The sequence below is a fragment of the Candoia aspera genome, chromosome 8 (assembly GCF_035149785.1).
Source record: "Candoia aspera isolate rCanAsp1 chromosome 8, rCanAsp1.hap2, whole genome shotgun sequence".
Taxonomy (NCBI): Eukaryota; Metazoa; Chordata; class Lepidosauria; order Squamata; family Boidae; genus Candoia; species Candoia aspera.
In genome coordinates this window covers 27,064,455-27,086,601 of record NC_086160.1, presented here as the reverse complement: position 1 = coordinate 27,086,601, position 22,147 = coordinate 27,064,455, and the positions used below count along the sequence as shown (strand labels likewise).

Sequence of the window (22,147 nt, the reverse complement as noted above, 5' to 3'; positions counted from 1 at the left end):
AAATATATGACAAAGTGTGGGCTGGATGGTGTGGGCTGGCTCAAAATATGTAATCCAAGTGTATTCATCAGTAGTTCCTCATCAAACTAGAGAGAGCTGTTAAATGGGATGGTATAAGGTTCAATCCTGGATCTTCTACTGTTCAATATTTTCATTAATGATTTGGAGAGGGATGCTTTTATCTGCAGATGACACAAAAATGAGTGGGATAGTTAATACCTTATTAGACAGAAATCCAACTCAAAATGATCTTGACAGGGAGTAATAATGGGCTGCAGGTAACAGAACTAAACAGAGACAAATACAAAGCTCTTCACATGGGAAACATAAATCAAATGTAGAGGTATAATATGGGATACATCTGGCCTGGTGGTAATAATTGTGAAAAGATTTTGGAATAGTAAACTGAATACTGGCCAACAGTGGGAAGCGGCCATTAAAAAGCAAATATAATTTTAGTATGAATCAATTGAAATATAATTTCTAAATAGTGGGAAGTAACTTTTCCACTCTGTTTTGCATTGGTCAGACCCCATCCTGAATAAGGTATCCAGTTCTGGCACTACACTTCAAAAATAATTCAGAAAAATTGCAACAAATTTAGAGGGGGTTAAATAGAAACTAAAACCTATGAAGAGACATGGAAATGGCTGTAAACATTTAGCCTTGGAAAAAGATGACTGAGGGGGATATGATAGCACTCTTCAAACACCTGAAAAGATGTCACATTGAAAGTCAAGATCTGTTCTCTCTTGTTCCAGAGCACAGAATGATGAGTTTAAGTTACAGGAAAGCAGATTCCAATTGAAAGTTACAAAAGTCAGTAAAAACACTTTGACAGTGGAACAGCTGCTCATAGAAGTAGTGAGCTCACATCCCCTTCGCTGGATGTATTCAAATGGAGGTTAGATACTCTTCCATTGGCGGTCTGCTTTAATTTGAATTCCTGCTGTGAGCAATGGCTTGGACTTGATAATCTAAATGTTCAGTTTCAACTCCATAATTATACCAAGTGAGAAAGCTTCCTTGGAATGAGTCATAATACAACTAAAGCCCCAGTCCATATACACACATGTGTGTATGTCTGTGTATATGTATGTATGTCTGTGTGTCTGTGTGTATATGTGTGTATGTATATGTGTGTGTGTGTGTGTGTGTGTGTGTATAAGAATTACTGTCACTATTGAGGTCCAGTGGCATCAAATCTGGTTTGTACTTTTTATTTAATCTTTTATTCTTATAAGTACTCATCTGTAATTTCTGTGCATTTTGAAGAAAAATAATCACCTATGCAAACATTTATGGTGCTCTTATGTAGTGGTTGAAGCAGGAATGATTAAGTCCCTGCTTTGTCCTGAAATTTCCTGGGTGGTGCCAGGACAGTTAGAGGGTGGTTGACCACACAAAAACAAGTAAATTCACAATAGCAGGTCTTCATAAAGTACGTAAGCAGGAGATGTATGAAAAAAAATATGACACTTATTTGTTTAACTGTCTTTCAAGTTTTATATATGTATATCAGTTTTAGAGATAGAGAGAAAGAATATGTACTTAACATCTTAACACACACACACGGACACACACATTCATCTTTACTCAGAATGTAACAGTGAAACAATAATTAAACTAAACAATGGATTTTATGCAAAACTTACAAGATCTAGACTTTCAAAACATTCTCCTGTATCCCTTCTAGCTACACAGTTACTTACATAGCATTTCATAAAATTTTTGAAGAGAGAAATAAACGGTGGGATCTTTCAATTCTAGTTCTTAAAAAACCAAGAATCCACTAAAAGGCAGTTAATATCCCATTCTTTCAACAGCAGTAGGAACATAGAATAAAATAGCTTCTGCGGGAGCACCAGTATTTAAATAGATAAAGCTATTACTTATGGCTGGATGTTCTTGGTTTACAAATGCAAGTGAGCTGAATCTTTTCCAGCTAAGCTAATTCTTACAGAATAGGAGTAACAATCTTTTTTAGGCCAAATGTCATACTGGAGGGTATATAGTATAAAATGGGCACACCTAGGACAAAAACTGAATTAGATTATTTAATTTAAATTTATCTTTAATTGCAATTAAATTATTAAATGAAATTCATATGATCATCTCCTGAACCTATTGTGCTTGATAGCCTCCCTTTTCAGTTGCATTTTGGAAAAAACTTAGTCTGGAACTACATCCAAACCTTGGGAAGCTCCTTGTGACTCTGATTGCAGGTTGTGGAATTTTATGCAGAGAATAAATATGAAAGGATTGGAAGCATTAATTTATGTGAAATCCCAGTTCTCTTTCTCCAGTAGTTTTAAGAAAATGCTGCGCTGAAGAAAAGAGATCAGAATTCCTGCAAGAATTTACCATTCGCAGTGCAAAGTACAGTCTCCCAGAAAGACTGAACAAAAGTAAAATTTAAATGGTGTGATTAATCAGTAAACACTACATTGTAAAATATAGCACACTTTCAGAATGTTAGGGCTGTGTAAGTCCTTCAAAAGAGATGCTTTGGAACATGTGGAGGAGTGTACAAAGCCCATCTTTTTCTAAGGTAGCTGCATGAAAAGTTGCTCCTGGCTCTGTCTGCATACATGTGCATGTACAGCCACCTCATCAGTGGAAATAGCTGGGTGCAGCTTCTTGCTAAACATCTGGTTGCTTTAATAATTCAAAAAGAGGGTCTTTGTACATATTCCCTTGCCTTCCAGAACACCTTTTTCAAAGGATTCGTGCAGCTCTATAAAATATGAGTACATTTTATATTTAATTATAGCAGTACTTCAAGGAATCCCAAATTACATTGCAGCATGATTTTAATGTGCAGGTGTGTTTGTTTAGGCTGTCCCCTATCCTATCAATTCTTCATGTGACGCATATTGTAAAATACTTCTTCAGGTTTTGAAGAACTAATCACTATTTTATCGGTACTGTAAGAAGTTTTTCAAGATTTTTGGCAGCTGAAGTTGTGGTACAAGATGCAATCTAGACCTTCCTATATAATTTCGGATTCGTAGTCGGCACAGCTGGCAAAGGGAACACGGCGTCACTGCAAGTGAATAAAAAATAAAATTAAGTGGAAATTCAGTATCCTGAAGAACTTACATTTTGTTTTTATTATATTATATATTTTTCTGATATATCCAAACAGACATTTCAGTTGAATATATTTGATTTCTTGTATGTGTCTGCCATTTTTACTGACATACATGTAATAAATATGTAGTACATATACATGTTTTCTGTAGGAAAAATCAAGGAATGTTTGCAAAGTTCAGCAAGACATCTTGAAATGACTTGGGGAAGAAAATACAGATTTAGGGAAGAGAAAATAACAGTTTCCTTAGGAAAAAGTTAGGTTTGCAATCTGCTATAGTCAGACAGGAGGAGGATGGAAAATTCCTCTCCCGTCATTCTAAATCGAATATATGTGCTTCCTCAGCGCTGAGAAAGAGAAAAAGAAGCTTGGGATTGATGCAGCCATCCAAAACCAAACAGCAACAGAGGAAGAGGAAATACAAACTTTACCTTCATGCAGTAGCAGTATTTTTTCCCCCAAGCTGCTTGAAACAGCGACATCTACTGGTCGTTCAAACTCTGTATTTTTGGCATTTATGTCCGCTCCAAACTCAAGAAGCATGTTTATTATTTCTGTATTAGATAGCCTTGCAGCTGCATGCAGTGGAGTTTCCAAAAACTTTCCTTTTTGTACATTTGCACCTACAGATTTATAATAGAATGCATTTTACATTAACCTAAGAATATTTTAATAGTTAGACACCAGTATCTAATTTTTGTTTCTCAGAAATAAAGGCTTGTTAACACTTTATTTATATTCTACCTTTCCATGCCAGTGAGTACTAAAGGCAGCTAATATAACTTTGGAAATAACAGTAAAACTAATTAACAAGTAAAAGCCCAGTAAAATAGATGTATCTTGGTTGTTTTTCTAAAGCAGGAAGCATGGAGAGCTTTGCACAACTCAGATAGTACATTAAACATCCTGGGAACAATGCAGGAGAAAACCCTCTCCTGTTTGACAGAGAAATGAGCCTCGGGAAGTGGGGGCTTCTTCTATAGGGCCTCTCCTATAGATATTAACAGTCATACAGTTTCATAACAGGAAAGCTAGTCCCTCCAAGAGTCTAGGTATAGATCAGATCAGACTAGACTAGACTAGACTAACCTACCTAGCATTTTAAAATATGTTTTAAATGCTGCCTTCCCAAATGGTGAATGTGTGGAGTGTGTGCATGTGCAGTGGTGAGAGGAGGTTTGAGAAATCTGGTAACCATTTAGGGGTGAATTCCACATTAATGGAGGTAGGAAACCACAGCAATGGTGGGTTGAGGAAGATATGTCAGGGGAGGCAGGTAGGTGGCAGCCCCTGCTTTTGGCCCTGTGGTCATGATGATCAGATCACTGATAACTTTAGCTTCTTGCTGCTGATAGTAAATAACAGGTCTGACTGTAATAAGACCTTGTTCATCCATGATTTGGTGTATAAAGAAAGTACCTGGTCCAGAACTGGTTGGCTGAAGGTAGCTCTTGGAGATATGCCAACACTTTGCCTGTGATCAGGGCCTGCCCTTGAGATTTTTGTGTGTGAGTGCCTGTATGTTAAGCTGGATAACAGTAACAAGATGGGGATCCTGTTTGTATATGGGCTCAAGGTGGGTGTTGAAGTCCTTTTACCTTTTGGTGTTGAGGAATGTAATCCTCCATGCCCCAGGGGCTAGGGCTGGAACAACTTGGATTCTCATGGCAACCATGGGCTTTCCCAGATAATCTTGGGTCTGTTTGAGCTGAATGTTTGTTTGTTTATCAAATTTATAGAGACGCCCATCTCACAAGAAATGACTCTGGGCGGCGTATAACAATCAGATAAAATAACAATTATATAAATACAATCATGATAAAAAATATAAAACAATCATTATAAAAATTAAAATATATTAAAAAGTAAAATATAAGAACCACAGGCATGAAGAGAGTGAACATATCAATAATGCAGCCATTCTTAAGATGTTATTGGTTCCCTGGGACCCCCAAGCCTGGTAACATAACCAGGTCTTGAGGGACTTCTGGAACATTAACAGGAATATGGAGGGCATTTGACTTAGCCCTTTGCTGAAGTTAGATCATGTTGTCCAAATAAGATTGTCAATCTGGACTCCTGTGGAGTGAATGGATTGGTTACGATGGTACAACCCAAATGCTTTATGGATCCAGATGGATTCTAAGAGACACTTGGGAAATGTCCCAGTGATCTTATAGGCAGCAACATGGTAGTACAGATCCCTTTTAGATATTAAAGTAGCCCCCCCACAGTGATGGCCTTCCAGAAAGCAGTGAAGAATGAGCTTTTCCAGAAGGCCTTTAATAGTGAAATGCTATTTTGTATATTATTGTGAGACTGCTGCTGTGTTTAATTTTACTCTGAGAATGTTTACAATTGTTTACATCCTTACTGGGCACATTTTATTGTTTTATATTGTTATTGTTATACTAAGAAGATTTTAATTATTCTGTAAGCCATCAGGATTCTGACTAGATTTGGTATCATACAAATTTACTCACTCAGAATGTTAATGTAAGGAGTCAGTTTAATTTCTATTATTATACATGCATACAAGCACACAAACACACATATGTGCCTTCAAGTCAGCCTTGATTCTTGGAAACTACATGGATATGTCTATGCAATTTTCTTGACAATGTTTTAGGATGTGGTTTACCATTGCCTTCTTTCTAGGGCTGAGGGAATAACTGGCCCAAAGTCACCTAGGTGGCTTCATGCCTAAGGTAGGACTAGAACTAGTGTTCTCCCAGTTTCTAACCCATTGCCTTTAACCACTACACCAACCTGGCTCTCACTGTTAGCCACTAGGTTTCTTAAAATATATCTTTTATTGGATCCATGGTATTTAGCTTCAGGTGGTTCAGAATGCAGCAGCTGGGTAGTTATGGGCACAGCTTGTTATGCCCATGTAATACTGCTACTCCGTGAACTGCACTGGCTCCCAGTAGGCTTCCAGGTGTGATTCAGGATGCTGGTTATCACCTTTAAAGCTCCTCATGGTATAGGACTAGGATACTTGCAAGACCACCTTCTCCCAAGAATATCTGCCCATCCCACATACTCCCATAGAGAGGGCATGCTCCAGGTTCCTTCTTTTAAACTTTGGCACTTTATGGGACTTAGGAAGCATGCCTTTTCAGTGGCTGCCATGTGATGTGAAACAGTCTCTCACAAAGTATGACAGGCCCCAACTCTGCTCGCCTTGAGAAAACCAGTTAAGACCTGGCTTTTTCCCCAGACATTTGGGTCCAGTTGATCAGAGTCCCCTTTTGGTTGTTTTTATTATTGTGTTTGATCATCATTTTATACTTTGCATTTTACCCTTTTATATATGTTACGTTATTTGGTTCTTTTGGTTTATTGTTTGTTTTTCTGTTGTACATTGCTCAGAGTCACATTGTTTGAGTTGGGTGGCCTTATAAAGATTATTGTAACTGAAAAAACAACAACAACAAAGATTGTTCAAAAAGTAACAATAAATGATAAATGTATTCAAAATTGGTCATAATTGTTAACAATGCTTTTTCTAATATATTAGCTTTGTATAAATAATGTTCTGGATCAAAATACTGAATATGGCTGTTTGTACAGTATTTCTTCTTAAGATCACATATATTCATATCTGTATGCATGTATACTTTCCTTTTTCATTTTCTTTGTTTTTGTCAGGACCTAGTAGGACCCATAATCTTCTTCCAAAGAGCACCAAGCTGATGAATTTGGTAACACTAAGGAACCAAGACCAAGTATCAACACTGAAACATAAGTTATGGTATCATCCTGTGCCCAGTCCTGTTACAAAGGACTCTGGCCTGAAATTGGGGGCAAGGTGCTCCAGCCCCCAAGTACATACAGAGACCCAGAAACCAGCAAGGTGAAGAAATGGTCATTTACAGGAGAAGACTCCTGATGGGAATGAAGCTTTGTAGAATCTCACCCCAATAAATCAAGATTGCTTAGCTTCAGCTTCTTCTGGATGGGGAATAGGGAGCCATGAATTTTTAAGACCCCTCAATAGGGAGATTTCTTGGTGATAATCCTACTTTGAAAATACTTGTGCAGTTCCTGACTATGTGGATTCTTTGGTTATGAGGATTTGATAACTGGTCATCTTGAACCTGATGACTGTTGGATATAGATTGACTTAGATACCTCTGCTGCTGCCTGACTCCTTGCAACTCAAAGGCTGCAGCCTAATTTACAGCTTTACAAGCAAATACAATTGTAAGTGGACTTGATTTATGACTGTTCTGTTAACCTTTGCCTGGAGCCTTCTTAAGTTATGAAAGCTTTTGCCCCTAATTTATTTTTAACTCTTATGTTTGTTTTGGTTTTTGCCTTGATAATTTATTTATCACAGCAGGTGGCAGCATTTATATAACTTGGTTAATCCTGAAAAAAACTAAACAGGATCAGACCTGATATTTAGATGGGAGATCACTACAAATTCCCAGGGGTGTATACTAAGTCAAGAAAACATCCTGAAAAAATGTAATGACAAATCACTTCAAAATTGTTGCTAAGAAAGTTATTGGGCATGTCCTTGCAGTCACCAGGAACTGAACTTAAGGAAGTCTTTGCTTCTTCGTTGTAGAAACAAAATATAAAGGTAGTCAGCCAGTCAATGTATAGCCTGAGCTGATCTTTCAGAGGTATAGCAATCCCACCCAGAATGAACAGACACAATCATGCATATTTATTTATAAATTCTGAATATGTCAGAGTTAAAGAAAAATGATACTACATTAACAAGGATTGAGTTATAAAAGTATGGGTCTTTAAAACAAGGGACCTCACTGACTTTATTTTTTTAGATATAATGTGGATAGTGATCTGAGGATTGCTGAGTTTCATACATAAGTGAATTGAAAAATGACATAATTTGAAATATACAGTATAGTTGATATAACATGGATTAATATGACAAATATCATTTGAAACTGTTAAAATAATACTTTCCTGTATGTTTATAATTAATGGGTTCCAGAATAATTACATCATCTTCTCATGATGATAATGAGAAGATGTAATTTATTTTTCAGGAATAAATTACACTTACGGATAATGTTCTTAGTTGATCTGAAATCCATGCAGAGCTACTAAAGTAGCCTAATTAAATGCATTTGTTGGTTTTATTTATAGCAAATATAAAAGTATATTCTATATATATTCTGTATAGTGAAAGACTGGTTCAGTTCAAGGAGCAAGCAGAATAAAAATACTTTAAACAATATATATTACCTGAATGCAGAAGTTTGTGAACACATTGTTTCTGCTGTGAAAAACAAGCCACATATAGAGGTGTTCCTAGGTGAGGAACTTCTTGATCAACTTCTATGCCCCAAGAAATCAGCAGTTCTAGACAATCACTGTGACCTGAAGAAAACATAATGCAATTAATCCCTAAAACAAGAATTTACATTTTAAAATGGCTGATTCATTTTGTAATCTACTTAGTTGATGGCTTACCTCTGCTGGCTGCTTCATGAGTTGGGGAAAAGAGACATGTCTCCCACTGAATTTTCGCACCATATTCCAACAGAAGTTGTACACAAGATGCACTTCCTCTTGAACAGGCATTGAATAAGGATGTTATCCCATCAATTGTTGTGGCATTCACCTAAAACATTGATTAGATGTATCAGTGGGGATAAAATACATGTTTACAAATCATACTTTGTATTTATAGCCTTCTCTTTGTCATATTTTAAGTTAGTGGAAACATTGAATATAGCAAGAGAATCTCCCTACTGGTATGGCTTGCAGAGGAGCAACCAGAGCTATTCTCTTGGGAAAACAATGTATAGTACATGTTACAAAGAATGGTGGAAATCTGCCAAATCTGAAGGATAAAAGCATAGAAGATGAGTATAGAGGGAAATAAGAAGGTATTTATATATATCATATAACATGCATATTATTTTGACGTAGTATTAATGGAAGACAAATAGTGAGGTTTTGTTGGGTTCATCCTCAGTGACCATTGTTGTTTTTCCATTCTTTGCTAATACTGGTTTTTGTTATTTTAGAGTGGCGTTAGCTTCCCAGAGTCACATTTGCAAGATGGGTAGCCATATAAATCTGTTTAAATCAGTAAGTAAATGCCCTGCACTGAAAATGGAAATTGTGTACCTATAGGCATCAGGTTCAGCAGGTAAGGGAGGCAAAGGATGAAACGTGCATTACTAAGTCATGATGCAAATCACACAACTTACATACTTCTGTCCAAAGTGGTTTGGCAGTACAAAAGGCCAGGGTTTGCAGCGTGACATTTTAACACACATTGCCTAATTGTCTCATCTCAGTTTGTATCAAACACCTATGTACACTTTTTCCCACACTTAAACCATTCCAAGAATGCAGTTAAGTGAAGATTACATACACTGAATTACATACTACAGGGAAATGTCATTTTGATTAAAAAGAAAAGCTAGCCTTCCAATAAAGTAGGTAATGATACACATTACATCAATGCTTCTAAGAAGAACTAACTTCTTTATATCTTCTAACCACAGTTTAAACTGATATCAGTGTGATCACTTACATTTGCTCCGGCTTCAAGAAGTATCCTAGCACATCCTACGTGATCTCCAAGGCATGCCTCATGCAATGGGGTCACTTGATCAATGGTCAAAGCATCTACATTGTATCCCTAAGCACAAAAGAAGAAACTAGCAATCATAACCAGTCTCCTAACTGTTCAGTTTCTTAATGAAATATAAACTATATAACAAGTAGTGTTTATACATTTGTGTAACATACACATTTAACAATTATTCAAAAGGAATGTAATTATGAAGAATAGTATAGTTCAGAATACTGTTTGGTTTGATTAAGTACACCACAGTATGAAACCATGCTTGTTCACCAACTAATTGCAATTACTGCTTTTTGCAGTTATCTGGCTTACTGTTCGTTTTTTGTCCCATCCTAGTTTTTAATCCACAGATATTCAAGGTAACTCTGTCTTTCAATATGTGGAAACAAATCAAGAATCAATTACATAGAGCGTGATTGCTTTGCTTGTCAAAAAAGATTATCTGGGCTCTGCTACATCATGGTTTGTTTAACCACAGATTATTGGAGAAGCCAATTATTCAGTTCAGGGTTCTCAATCTTTTTTTATTCATGGCCTCCTTCTGAGGCTCATCTACCTGTAACCCCCGTCATAGTTGCTGTTAGCTGGACACAAGGAACTTTACCATCTGCACTGTTTATCAATCTAAACTGTATTGTATAAAGACTATGGTCCCCTAGAAATGCACCCCTGGCCCACATGGAGAACCACTTCTAGTTTCTAGAAGTTCTAGAAACAGAATCTATTTCATACATAATGCCAGTTCATGATGCTTGGCTTACAAATCACACTGAGTTCACAGATCGTGCTAAGCCAAAAACAAACCACCTTATGTCATAGGACAATATGTAAACTCAGCCACGGTGTCATTTCTGGCTTGCTCAATAAATCATGGCATATCTGAATACAAAGAACCAAAGGGTACCAGTTCTGGGTTGCCAGAATCCAAGCCACAGCAACTAAGAGATAACAGCAGGGGTTCTCAGACTCTTGATTATGACCCCTAGGAAGCACAAGCAAATCTGAAGGAATTAAAAGTGTTTGGGTGGCCAGGAGGGTTGAAAGACAGTTGAGCAAGGAGTACAGCATCTGCAGAGATCTGACTCCCAGGGAAGGTAGGAGACGAGCTTGTGTCTCATGTGGCACATGACTGACATGGAGAAGCAGCTCATCCCAGATGGATGTAGGGAGGAACTGTAGCAGATACACCCTACTCAGGAGCCACTGCATGCTATGTCTCCACATCACTGAAGCGCCAGCCATATAAGCTGCAGGGCTCTTGAGGTGCCCCAGAACTCCCCAACACAACACAGCTCCCTTCCTACCATGGCAAAGTGCATCCATTCCCTGTTTTTAAAAATCGCTTCATAGCCCTCCTGCGGCAGGCTCCTCAGTCTGCCCCAGGGCTTGGACACGAGCCGTCACATGACCTACCATGGCAGATGGGGAATCCTGTTCACTTTCCTCCTCTCAGCCTTGGCTGGAAACAGTTAATCCGATTAATCAATCTCCTAGAGTTCTGATTAGTGATATTTAATCGATGTAAAGTTAAGGTTACAGCAGAAGAATTCTTTGTTTTAAATGAGGCATTTGCATATAGGCAATTTATGATGGCAATTTTTTTATCCATTTTCTCACACTTTCATGATAAAGGGGACTGGAAATTTGTCTCTTTTGTGAAGTTAGGAGAGTATTTTTGATTGGTTTTGTAACTGTTTTTTAAAAGATCACTCTGAGAAGTAATTTTCATAGCCAAAATGCCCCAGAAGAAAGCAAGTGGCACATTCCCATCCTTTATTGCTACCTCATCCCTCCTGGGCCCCTTCTCCTTTCCTTCAGCCTTTTCTCTCATTCCTTCCATCCCCTTTTTTCTTTTCAAGTTGCCTGCCCCTCCCCACACTTTGAAGTCTGTCCTTAAAGAAAGACCAAAGTTCCAAAGCCGACATTTGGCAGGAGGGAACTGCAGTCAGTAGAAGGGTAAGTCCAGCCACGCTGACCTCGGTGGCCTTTGTATCCAGCAGGTGAAGTACACCACCTCTAGGGGTCAGCCTTGACAGGTGATGCAGCACTGGAAACCAGTTGGCTTGCTGAGGACCAAGGCTTCAGCAGCAGGTTTCCCCACATCCAGCTGGCTTGCAGATGTGAGGAGGAGTGCAGATCCCATCAGCTGTAGCCAGCTGGCTGGAGGTATTGGCATATGGAACCCCTAGAGCTGCAATGCAAAAAGCCCAAAACAATTGGAGAATTTTTTTTTCTGCCAGCAGGTACTGATGATGATGATGTTAGTGGCATAATTACACATATTTATGACATCAGGGGAGTCACAGCACTACAAATTTTGAGACCCCCCCCAATGAAATACAGAAAATTCTAGTGTTTTACTGCCATCTAATGAGCATTTTTCAGGCTTTAAGCTAGCTTAAACATGAAAGGATGATAGTCCATACTTAGAATATTTTTAATTGACTTGCAACAGGGTATCTATGCTGAATTTTTTTTAAGTCACCTTAAAGGTTTACCCATACAGAGATATGGAATAGAAATTTAATAAGGAAAATAAAAATACAGTGGAAAGCTGCTCCATAATTTAAAACCCTCCATAAATTGCACAGAATATCTACAGCAAATATATGAAGGGCAGTGACACTGGGTACTAAAATTCAGTAGTAGAAGGCAAAGGGATAACTAGCATATCCTTCCTCATCCATTTTATTCAAATAGGAAGCACATTCATTGGAGGAACGAACAGCCCTGGGTTGTACAACCTGCAGAGTCATATTAGAGTGTCATCTACTCTGATGAGATCTGCACTCCTCCTCACATCTGCAAGCCAGCTGGATGTGGGGAAAGTTGCTGCTGAAGCCTTGGTCCTCGACTAACCACAATCTGAGACTATAACTCAGATTGTGGTTAAGGTATTCCTCAACCATATTCTGCAATCGTATCCTATCTTGTTTAGTTTTCTTTAACTACAGCCTTGTACTTTTTTGTGTGTGGTTGTTTAGTTAAAAATCATGGTGGCTGTCGATGCCTTGCAAATGTGGTTGGGTTACTGGTTGCAGAAAGAGGTAGACACAAATCTCTACTACAAACCACAGCTCATATGCCCAGTTAACACTAAACATGATTTAACCAATAATGTGAATTAGGTGAATTTATCATCTGAGCCTGGATAGCAGTTCAGAACCCTGTAACACTATACCTGGATATTTATTACTCCACTAAAAGCTTGATCTTGGAGGGGATGTATCAAATCCTGATCTGTATGTCACCATCACTGTCATATATACTATAGTGAATTTTTTTGACCTGCATAAACTATTAAAGAAACCACAGAAACCCAAGCAATTAATGAACAATAATGTAATGCCCTTTTCAAATTTAACAAAGCAGTAAAAACAATGATAGAAATGAGCCTTGATTTCAGTTAAGTTTTTAACATTTTTACCTGTGCAATTAAAGTTTTGAGAGAAAGAAGGCGCCCTTGGCTTGCTGCTTCATGCAGTGGTGAGCGATCTGCCCAAGAGCCTACAGAACAATACCATGGCACAGTTTAAATTACATATATTTTTTCATTAATATAAAAGAACTGACAGAAACAGCACACTTAACTATCACATACTTAACTATCAATTATCCTTACTAAATCTAAATCTCATCTCTCAGTATATATATCCAGTGAACCATCTTGTGAATGGAAAAAGATGGTTATGGTAGACATTTTTTTTTAGTTAATCCAGATGGAAATGCTTTCAAGTTGTAAACCTAAATATGAATGAAGTATTAGAACTGAGCTACAAGTTCAGTTAGCTGCAAGTTAATTAATGGAATTCACTTCATATAGTGCTGTGGCCAGAGGGAAATGGCCACTGTTTCTTTTGTCATATCAAAATACTGGTGTGCCTTTCAGCCCTTACCATATTGCACAAACTAAGCAGTTCAGTGCATGGATTCAAAACATATTGCTATAAAGCTAAAGAAAGATCCAAAAATAAATATGAGATTTCCAGTAATCATTCACTGCATTGAATAAGACTCTTCTGATGTAAATTAGATGTAGATGGTGTACATAATACTTGATTTTAATGCTGCGCAAAAATTTACCACATGTTATGGTAAAAGGAACAGCATGTTATTTATACCAAAAATGAAATATAAGACATATATCTTGCAACAAATTATTGTGTGAGCAACAGACCCCAAGATGTATGGTTGCTATTTACAACCACCTTCATCCATCCTCTGCAGAGAATTCAATACACTTTTGTGCCAATTTGTTTTGCTGCCAAATGAGCTTTAAGAGCTGCAGCATTGGGGAAAGTGTACCAAGCATATAAAGTGGCTGATTAATATCCCTGAGGCATTCTGAGCTTGCACTGGTACTACCAATTTTGTTAAAAACAGAATACTGCAGTCAGGGTCTTTCTTACTGTTGGTTTTCGTTTTGTCCCTTGCAAAACATATTGATCCATATCCTTGCTAACTTTTGTTTCCTCCCATCTTCCTTTTAGATGTACACGCTGCGCTTAGAAAAATGTGGCATATGTCATTACTACAATGCCACAACATTTAATTTCCCTCACAATGTCAGGATAGAGTCCAAAGCTCTGCACTGAACTAATCCACCACGTGCAGGATCCCTATTATAGATGGAATAACAGCACACATATACTAGTTAACATCTCAATTCAAAGGTACTCCCTGCATGCCTCCTTTCCCTGCTTCTTAGAGCTAAAGGCTCTTCCCAATCTTTTGTATAGCATGTTACTATACTTTGCAATAGTCTGTTCACATTTGCATTTGAAAAGAAAAAGTGTTTGTAAAATGATTGTATAGTTCATTTGAAAATACTGTTAAGTAAGTTGCTGCTTAGAGGAATGTCCATCCTGCATCCACCACCACCCCTCTCCCCATTTAATTTGTACAGTCTATTGGAAAGGACAAGAATCTAAGGCATTCTTTTGTACTCTAACATTTTAAAAACCCATATAGAAAATTTCATGATTTCTAAATTTCTGAGCCAAAGTCCAATAAGAGACCTAGATTCCTGTCAATTAAATAAATGAATTATTGTAGCTTACATGATTGGTACCAGAATTATAGGTACCCTAGAAGTAACATTACTGTGATTAGCCTTTTAATACAGTACTTGTACTGAAGACCTTATCAAGCTTTCACAGCATGACATTCACTGTATCGTAATGGAGAGAGAATCAAGTTCCAACTCAGTCTAGTTCTTTAAATTTAAGGAGAAAAAGATTAAAGGTTAGTCTGAGGAAAATAAAATCCCTAATATTTTTTTTAGTCTAACATTTCCTTATGATTCTTTTCTCACAGACTGAAATACAAAATACCACTGGCTATATTTAGATTCTGCAATCCAAGTCATATGGTATCTAATTTACCAGGAACAGGAGCTACAGTTATGTAAATACTGCAGAGATCAAAGTTAAAAAGCTACAATAAACAGACAAGAATAAGGAACGTTTTAAACATTGTATACAGTACCTAAATCTCCATCTCCCCATGGCATTTCCAGCCAGTTGTGATTATAAATCCTGCTCATTTTAAATAAGAAAAACTGTCCCTTTAGCTGATTCTTGTTAATGACACCTCAGCCATTTTTGGAAAGAGCTCCTTGCACTCAGTATAATATGAACTTTTGCCTGTAAAGATACTGCAGAAAACAAATATCCCGAGACCAAGTGTAAGAGTAATTCAGCTCTCATTGCTCAGTAGAAATGCTATCTGCAACACTGCATACTTTAAAATATATGCAGTATTTCATTTTATAATCAACTATGTGATCTAGACCATAGTGATTTGGACTTGGCTCTGAGTTCAGATATCTGCTGTGAATTATTATATAGCTTTGCACAAAATAATCTCTTAATCTCATTTACAGTCTTTAAAAGAGGAAGACCAGTAGTTTATTTTATAGGACTGTTGTGAAAAGAAATGTAATAAAAACAGGTAGTCATTACAGAAGCTAAATACGTAATTAAACTTCGTAATATGTTATGAAGTCATAGACTACATCTCTAAAATATACTATTAAACTGGTCACATGTAATCAGTTTATTTCCAGATATTCTGTGTTTGTATAAAAGTATTTCTGAAAAATACCTTACCCTTTTATTGTTACACAAAACAATCATCTGAAGTGTTATCTTCCAATATTTATGTAAGAAATGACTCAGAGATAATTTCTGAACTCATGCATAGATAATAATTTTGAGTGGTTCAGAGGCTAATTTATGGCTACTTGGTAACTTACATTATAATATATGCCCAGCAAAGTATATATGAAATATTTAAATAGTCCTTTTTGAGTAAAATATCTGAATCGTGGCCTATAACCAGTCTAAGACGGCAGAGAGGAGGGCATTCCCCTCCCCCGCAAAAAGCGAAGTTTATCTGGAGTTTTAAGTCAATTTAAAATTTAAGGCATGATAGAGCTCCTCATTTCTTTCGTTATTCTTAAAGTGATCTGACATGAACGAGAAAACTTAGTTAAGAAAATAGGCAAACTGCTTACAATCCTTAGTCTGTTTTTTCATAGTAAAACCTCACTTCTCAGCTAACTCTTGCTTCTATTCTCCAGGGTTCTCCTTCCCAGAAGAATATTAAAAACTATTCAGTGATTACGACTTAATTCCAGCATATTCCAGCATACACCTAGGCTACAGCACTGCAAAATAATAGCTCTGACTTCCTTGTGAAGTTCTGCAACAGCAGAAGGAAAACATTATGGACGTGATGGAGCTATTATTTTCTGATGCTCTTTCAGAATGTTATTATGTAATCATCCAGTTTCTTTTATTTTATTGCTTGAATATGTGAGAAAAGAGGAGAACATTACAAAAACACTCAGGAAAAGACCCCCACCCCTACTGAGGTAACATTTTAAACATACAGGAAATCATTCACATTAATGTTTAAATACATCTTGACTACATGAAATAATACTGATCAACCTTTCTATTATGCTGACAGAGAGCCAGGTCAGAAATATAAAGCAAATATGTATCAGTGATTCAAGCTTATACATTTTGGGGCTGAACTGTCTTTCCAACACTGAAGGATAATCTTAGACAAGACTATAACAGTAACATTAGAAAAATGTGACAGGGGCTGCACAACACCCTAACCCCAGACCTGGGAGCAGAGCCAGGCCTTAAGGGACTTCTAGAACACTTGGAGAGTTGGAGCCATACAGGGGATGCTATTCCAGAGGTTGGGGCTGTGACAAACAAGGCATGCTTCCTTGGTCTCCCAAGATGACAACATTTAATTGAGGGGCCCTAGAGCACATCGACTCTGCTTGAATGAACTGGGCATGCAGAAACAACTGGAGACAGGTGGTCCCTCAGATAATCAGGTCCTTTGCCACAAAGGACTTTATAAGTGACAACCAGCACCTTGAACTGTACCCAGAAGCTAACTGGCAACCAAAGCAGCTCACATAGCAGTCATGATGCATGGGCATAACAACAACTGCCTGTTACTGGACACGCTGCTCCATTTTGAACCAGCTGTGGCTTCCAGATGGTCTTTAAGGGAAGCCCCATATAGCATGCATTGCAATAGTCCAACATGAGGTGACCAGGGCATGAATGACTGTCTGAAGGGCCTGTCAGTCAAGGAAAGGGTGCAAATGGCACACAAGATGAACCTGTGCAAAGGCCCGCCTGGGCACAGCTGCCACCAAACCTTTGAGCAGTGGCTGCAAGTCCAGGAAGTCCCCCAAGTTGCACACCAGTCTTGAATATGGAAGTGTCAACTGATCCAAGATTAATGGTAAAAATGTCCCCAATGTGGGGGTGGGGGGCAGCAAATAGCCACAGCCACTCAGTTTTGTCAGGATTGAGCCAACCCTGAACAGCCTTATCAAGACTGATCCAGACCTGAACAGCTTCCAGATACTGGGTCAGTACATTGACATCTTCACCTGCACAGCCCAGGGTTGAGATGCACATTTGGGATATCACCCACATTCTGATGGATGACCTCATCCAGCAATTTCATACAGATATTAAGCAGGAGGGGTGAGGGTTGAATTGTAAGACACCCCACAAGTGAGTGGCTGCAGGTGTGATCTCTCCCTTCTTTCAACATTGGGAGCAACCACTAAGGAAGGAGGCAAACCACTGCAACATAGTACACCCTGCTCCCAACTCCTGGAGTGGTCCAGATAATCACTTTCCTTCAAGGTCCTCTGCAACTGTTACCCGACCACCTTCTTTACAACCTTCCCTACAGAGGGAAGGTTGGAAACTGGACAACAGCTGTCTAGATAATGGAGGTTCTGGTGATGGCGTCCTGAGAAGGGGGCACACCACCACCTCCTTGAAAGCCAGGGGGACTATCCTCTCCCTGAAAGAAACCAATACCATCACATGGACCCACCCACTGGCCACCTCCTGGGCCAGGATCTAACAAACAGGTGGCTGAACTTACAGTTGGAAGCTTGTCTGCTTCATCACGAGTCACAGAATCAAATTGAGTCTGGATAACATCACAAGACTGTATCCCAGGCAACTCATTTGGATTTGCCTAGTCAAAGTCAAAGTCCAACTCCAACTCCAACTCCAAGTGAATCCAATTGACTTTATCTGCCAAATGGTGTGAATGCTCCTCACTGCAGTCCTGTAGAAGATCCTGAGGCCCATCTTCCCCCAGCAGGGAATGGATCACCCTAAACATGGCCCCTGGACAGTTATTGAAGAATGCAACAAGGGTGGAGAAATAAAGACATTTCACTGCCCTTATCCCCATGATCTAGGCCCAAATATGGGCTCTTACTTGTGTTCAGTTGGATTCACTCTTTGTCTTTCTACAGTGGTGCTCCAGACATCACTTCTGGTGCTTCATCTCTTGGAGCTACTCAGAAAACCATGGTGTACCCCAAGATTTGCATAAAAACAAATACAACCTTAAAGAATAATAAATTATATCCCCATATTGACATAGATCTTGCTCAAGCTCCTACAAAGGCCTTCCAGAAAAGCCAGCCCTTCCATTCTCTGAAGGCCATACTATAAGACTGGGGACTATTCTCACTTCAGGGTTAAATTATCCCAAAAGAGGAGACAGCCAGTGAGGATGCAGCCTCCAGGCCCTGTCTTCTGCTGGACTAGGGCAGACCATCTTAATTGTCCCAGCCTCCCATTTAAGTCCTGGAAGATGATAAATGTCAACTCAGGTTGGAAGTGATCTGACTGGCAAAGGTCTCAGAATAATGTTCTCCATCTTCAGATTACACATCAACTACTCTGAAGTAATTATGAGGTCTAGCATCATATCCATCTGTGTGCATTGGGCCAGTGATTACTTTGACATGCCTGTGGATGCCATGACTTAACTCCTAAGCTTTCCCAGGTGCTTCCCTTGGGGCATGGAGGTTGAAAGCTTCCCAACTCTAGTAGTAATGGAGACTCCAACACCAGCCCAGAGACAAGATCTGGGAGCTCAGGAAGAGATTCTGCTGGGCAGTAGGTTGGACAGTACTGTACATGGCCAAGATCCTCAGCTGGCCGCCTATGGTTTGAGTAATCCCTCCAACACAAAGATTGCAGCTTGGGATCAAATTGTATTTTGTAATCATGGTTTAATATTGGAGGGAGTGGAGGAAGAATCTGTGCATTCAGCTTGTCTCCAACCTTTAAACTATGATTGAAGGAAAAATCAGTGTTACCTTATTATTCAGTTTATTCAGCTCCAAATCTCATTATATTCTTGAACAACAGCTTTTATTTCCTCCTTCAACTTACTGAAGTGAATGAATATATAGTATTAATACTATATAATATGTAGTATTAAAATGAAAATATGTTTTATACACCCTCTTAATCATGAATACAGTGATAATGTAAAATATTAAAAACAACTTTTATCTGAGACATGAATAAATTACAATGCTATCAATGAATGACATAAATTACAGTGCTATCAATTACAATGCTATCAAATGACAGTTACATTGCTATCAATAAATTACAATGCTATCAGTAAATGACATGAATAAATTATAATGCTATCAATAATTAGCAATTAAGAAGTAATATCATTTGAGTTCAGTGAGATTCCAGGTGAATTTGTGCAACTCTAACTATTTTTGGATGGAAAGAAATATCCATATTAATGCCATTAATCATTCAGATATATGATTAACATCATATCTGGTTTGAATCCAAAATGGAACAAAGTCTATAATAAATGAATCTTTATATTTAGATAATGATTACAGAATTTCAGAATACCACTAAAATCAAATCAGTTGGATTGTCAGATAGAAGCAGGTGGAGCTTATAGATTTGTTTTTGTTGGTAAATATAAAAGCAGTAAGAATGCAATATTTATTTTTAAAAGGATTTGCTGGTCCTTCATGTATGTTACAGTGTTTTTGAAGACAAATATGTACATTACATATTAACTCATTTCTGCAATTATATTTACCTGTAGTTGTTCTTGTTCGTTTGCACATGGATATGTATTATTATAGTAATATTTATTACTATAATTGTATTCACATACAAGCATTCTCCCCCCTCCCCCTGTAAATAATCCTTGATATTTAGCAACACTGGCTTTTGCTTAGCTATATTATATTACAAACATACACACATACATACATAAACACATACGTATGCACACATACACATTTTGCATATTGCAAAAACATCTCATACAAAATGTACATAGCTTGTTTTTAAATACTGTTTAAAAAAATTCACAAGCACATGTCCACACATACAATATACTGTAAATCCATATTTACATCAAAATTTTACTTTAAGAAACTGTGCCAACTGAGTCTTATCAAAAAGTGAGCATGACAGCAAATGCCAGTACCCTATGAGCTACTGAAACAATAAGTTTACCAACCTTGACTGGTGAGAATACCCCAGTTAGCTTTCCGTTTCACAGTACGCTCCTCTGTGCATTCTCGGTTTCTCTTTGAGAGATTCTGTTTAATGCTGCTCCTCTCAGCAACAGCATCTGTGGACATTTTTTTTTTCAAACTCCTGCCAAGGCCTCTGTGTCATAAACGCTATTCTCTGCAGAACATTCATAATCTGCTAACTCATTTCTTTCTTCCCTGACATTCTGGCTGTACTTGTTACAGAATAGCTTCCTGTAGAACGGTCACTTCAGTTAAACCCATTCAGCAACATTTACTAACAGAACAGGCAGCTAGAGTGAGAGAAAGAAAAGATTGCATCGGCATGTTCTATTTATAAAGTAAGAAAGAATCAGCTTAGCTGTGACTTGGGTCATTTACATTATTTAAATGGAAGACACTCTTGGATTTTTATTCAAAGCTGTGCTAGAAACTTTGTCCTGTGATGACACTAATAAAAACCTATCACATCCCAAATATCCTTTCAAAAGATGGGATTACATCCCATCTAAATACATGTTTGTACACAGCATATGGAAGATGGTATGTATATGTACACATTTGTAAGCTGAGAAACATGGATCCATTATCCTTTCTCTGAAGCAGTTGCTGCTGTTCCTTTAAGTTGCTACTAGTACTGTTGCCAACTAGCTGGAAACTACCGGCATGTAGATTTTCTCGTCATTGTCTGATTTTCCACCCATCTAAAATACATTTTAAAACATATGCTTATCCAGGATGGTCAGACGGACTTGAAGGATATATGTATATTTGTAATGCTAACATTAGAAGAGACTAATTCAAATTAACTGCATTGATTTCTATGCCACAATCCTGAATTCTCTCATTTCTCAGTGGAGTAGTGGTGAATGCCTGGTTGACTGCTCCACTGATTGACTTTGGGTGAGAGTGAAGGAAGAGAGCAATAATGAGGAGGGGAAGCTTCAGAAACTGGGCTGCTTGACTGACATGCTCTACTTGCCTAAACCAGCCAGTCGCTATTTGCCTGCTCTCCACCTTGTATGGCTTAGCAATCCACAGAGCTATGTGTGTGTTACAGAATGATACTCTTTGTGAGAGAATTGTCTTTTGAAAGTAAGTCTAAAAACCTATTGTTCACCATACCGAAAATGAATAAATGTTCTTAGAACAGGTAGACAGACTTCAAGGTGTTAAATTCATTTTTTTTCTACAATCCATCAGCCAGAGCCAAGGTCAAGACAGTGTTTTGGAAAGAAAAGCAGACATATGCTTAAAATTAAGGAATATGGCACCTCTGAAGTGCATCATACCCTAGGAATTTTCCATACCAGAATATGCTTGTAGCTGTTTCACATAAACACTCCCTTCTAGTTTTCATGCAAGCACTTTTCATTACAGCATACAGGGGTGAAGCCTATTTCCTATATTTAGAACAACCAGGAGTCAGAAATAATAAGTAATCTAATTCAAATAACTCAGAGATCTACTAGTAAATTCCAACCTACCTTCTCCCCACTGTTCTAATATACCCTTAATGCTTATTTTTATAATATGTGGCATGCAACTGCATTGTATGTATGGCTTGAGATGAACTGCTTGTTTATTT

At 37.9% G+C, this 22,147-nt stretch overlaps 1 protein-coding gene across 3 annotated transcripts in view; it reads right to left on the bottom strand.

Moving 5' to 3' along the window:
* Nucleotides 1–1,221: 1,221 nt before the first annotated feature.
* ASB5 (ankyrin repeat and SOCS box containing 5) overlaps nucleotides 1,222–22,147 on the bottom strand; it is a 31,418-nt gene continuing 10,492 nt past the window's right edge. Inside the window, exons 1-7 of one of the 3 annotated variants that reach the window (XM_063310107.1) lie at nucleotides 20,544–20,850; nucleotides 13,105–13,184; nucleotides 9,624–9,731; nucleotides 8,549–8,699; nucleotides 8,321–8,455; nucleotides 3,526–3,717; nucleotides 1,222–3,046 (exon numbers count right to left, since the gene is read on the bottom strand). In XM_063310107.1, the coding sequence (XP_063166177.1) occupies nucleotides 2,919–3,046; nucleotides 3,526–3,717; nucleotides 8,321–8,455; nucleotides 8,549–8,699; nucleotides 9,624–9,731; nucleotides 13,105–13,184; nucleotides 20,544–20,667 (918 nt within the window). In that variant the 5' untranslated portion in view covers nucleotides 20,668–20,850 and the 3' untranslated portion in view covers nucleotides 1,222–2,918. Of the gene's footprint in view, nucleotides 3,047–3,525; nucleotides 3,718–8,320; nucleotides 8,456–8,548; nucleotides 8,700–9,623; nucleotides 9,732–13,104; nucleotides 13,185–15,164; nucleotides 15,479–20,543; nucleotides 20,851–22,147 lie in introns of those variants that run through there. The other 2 variants (XM_063310108.1, XM_063310106.1) reach the window with 2 other exon arrangements.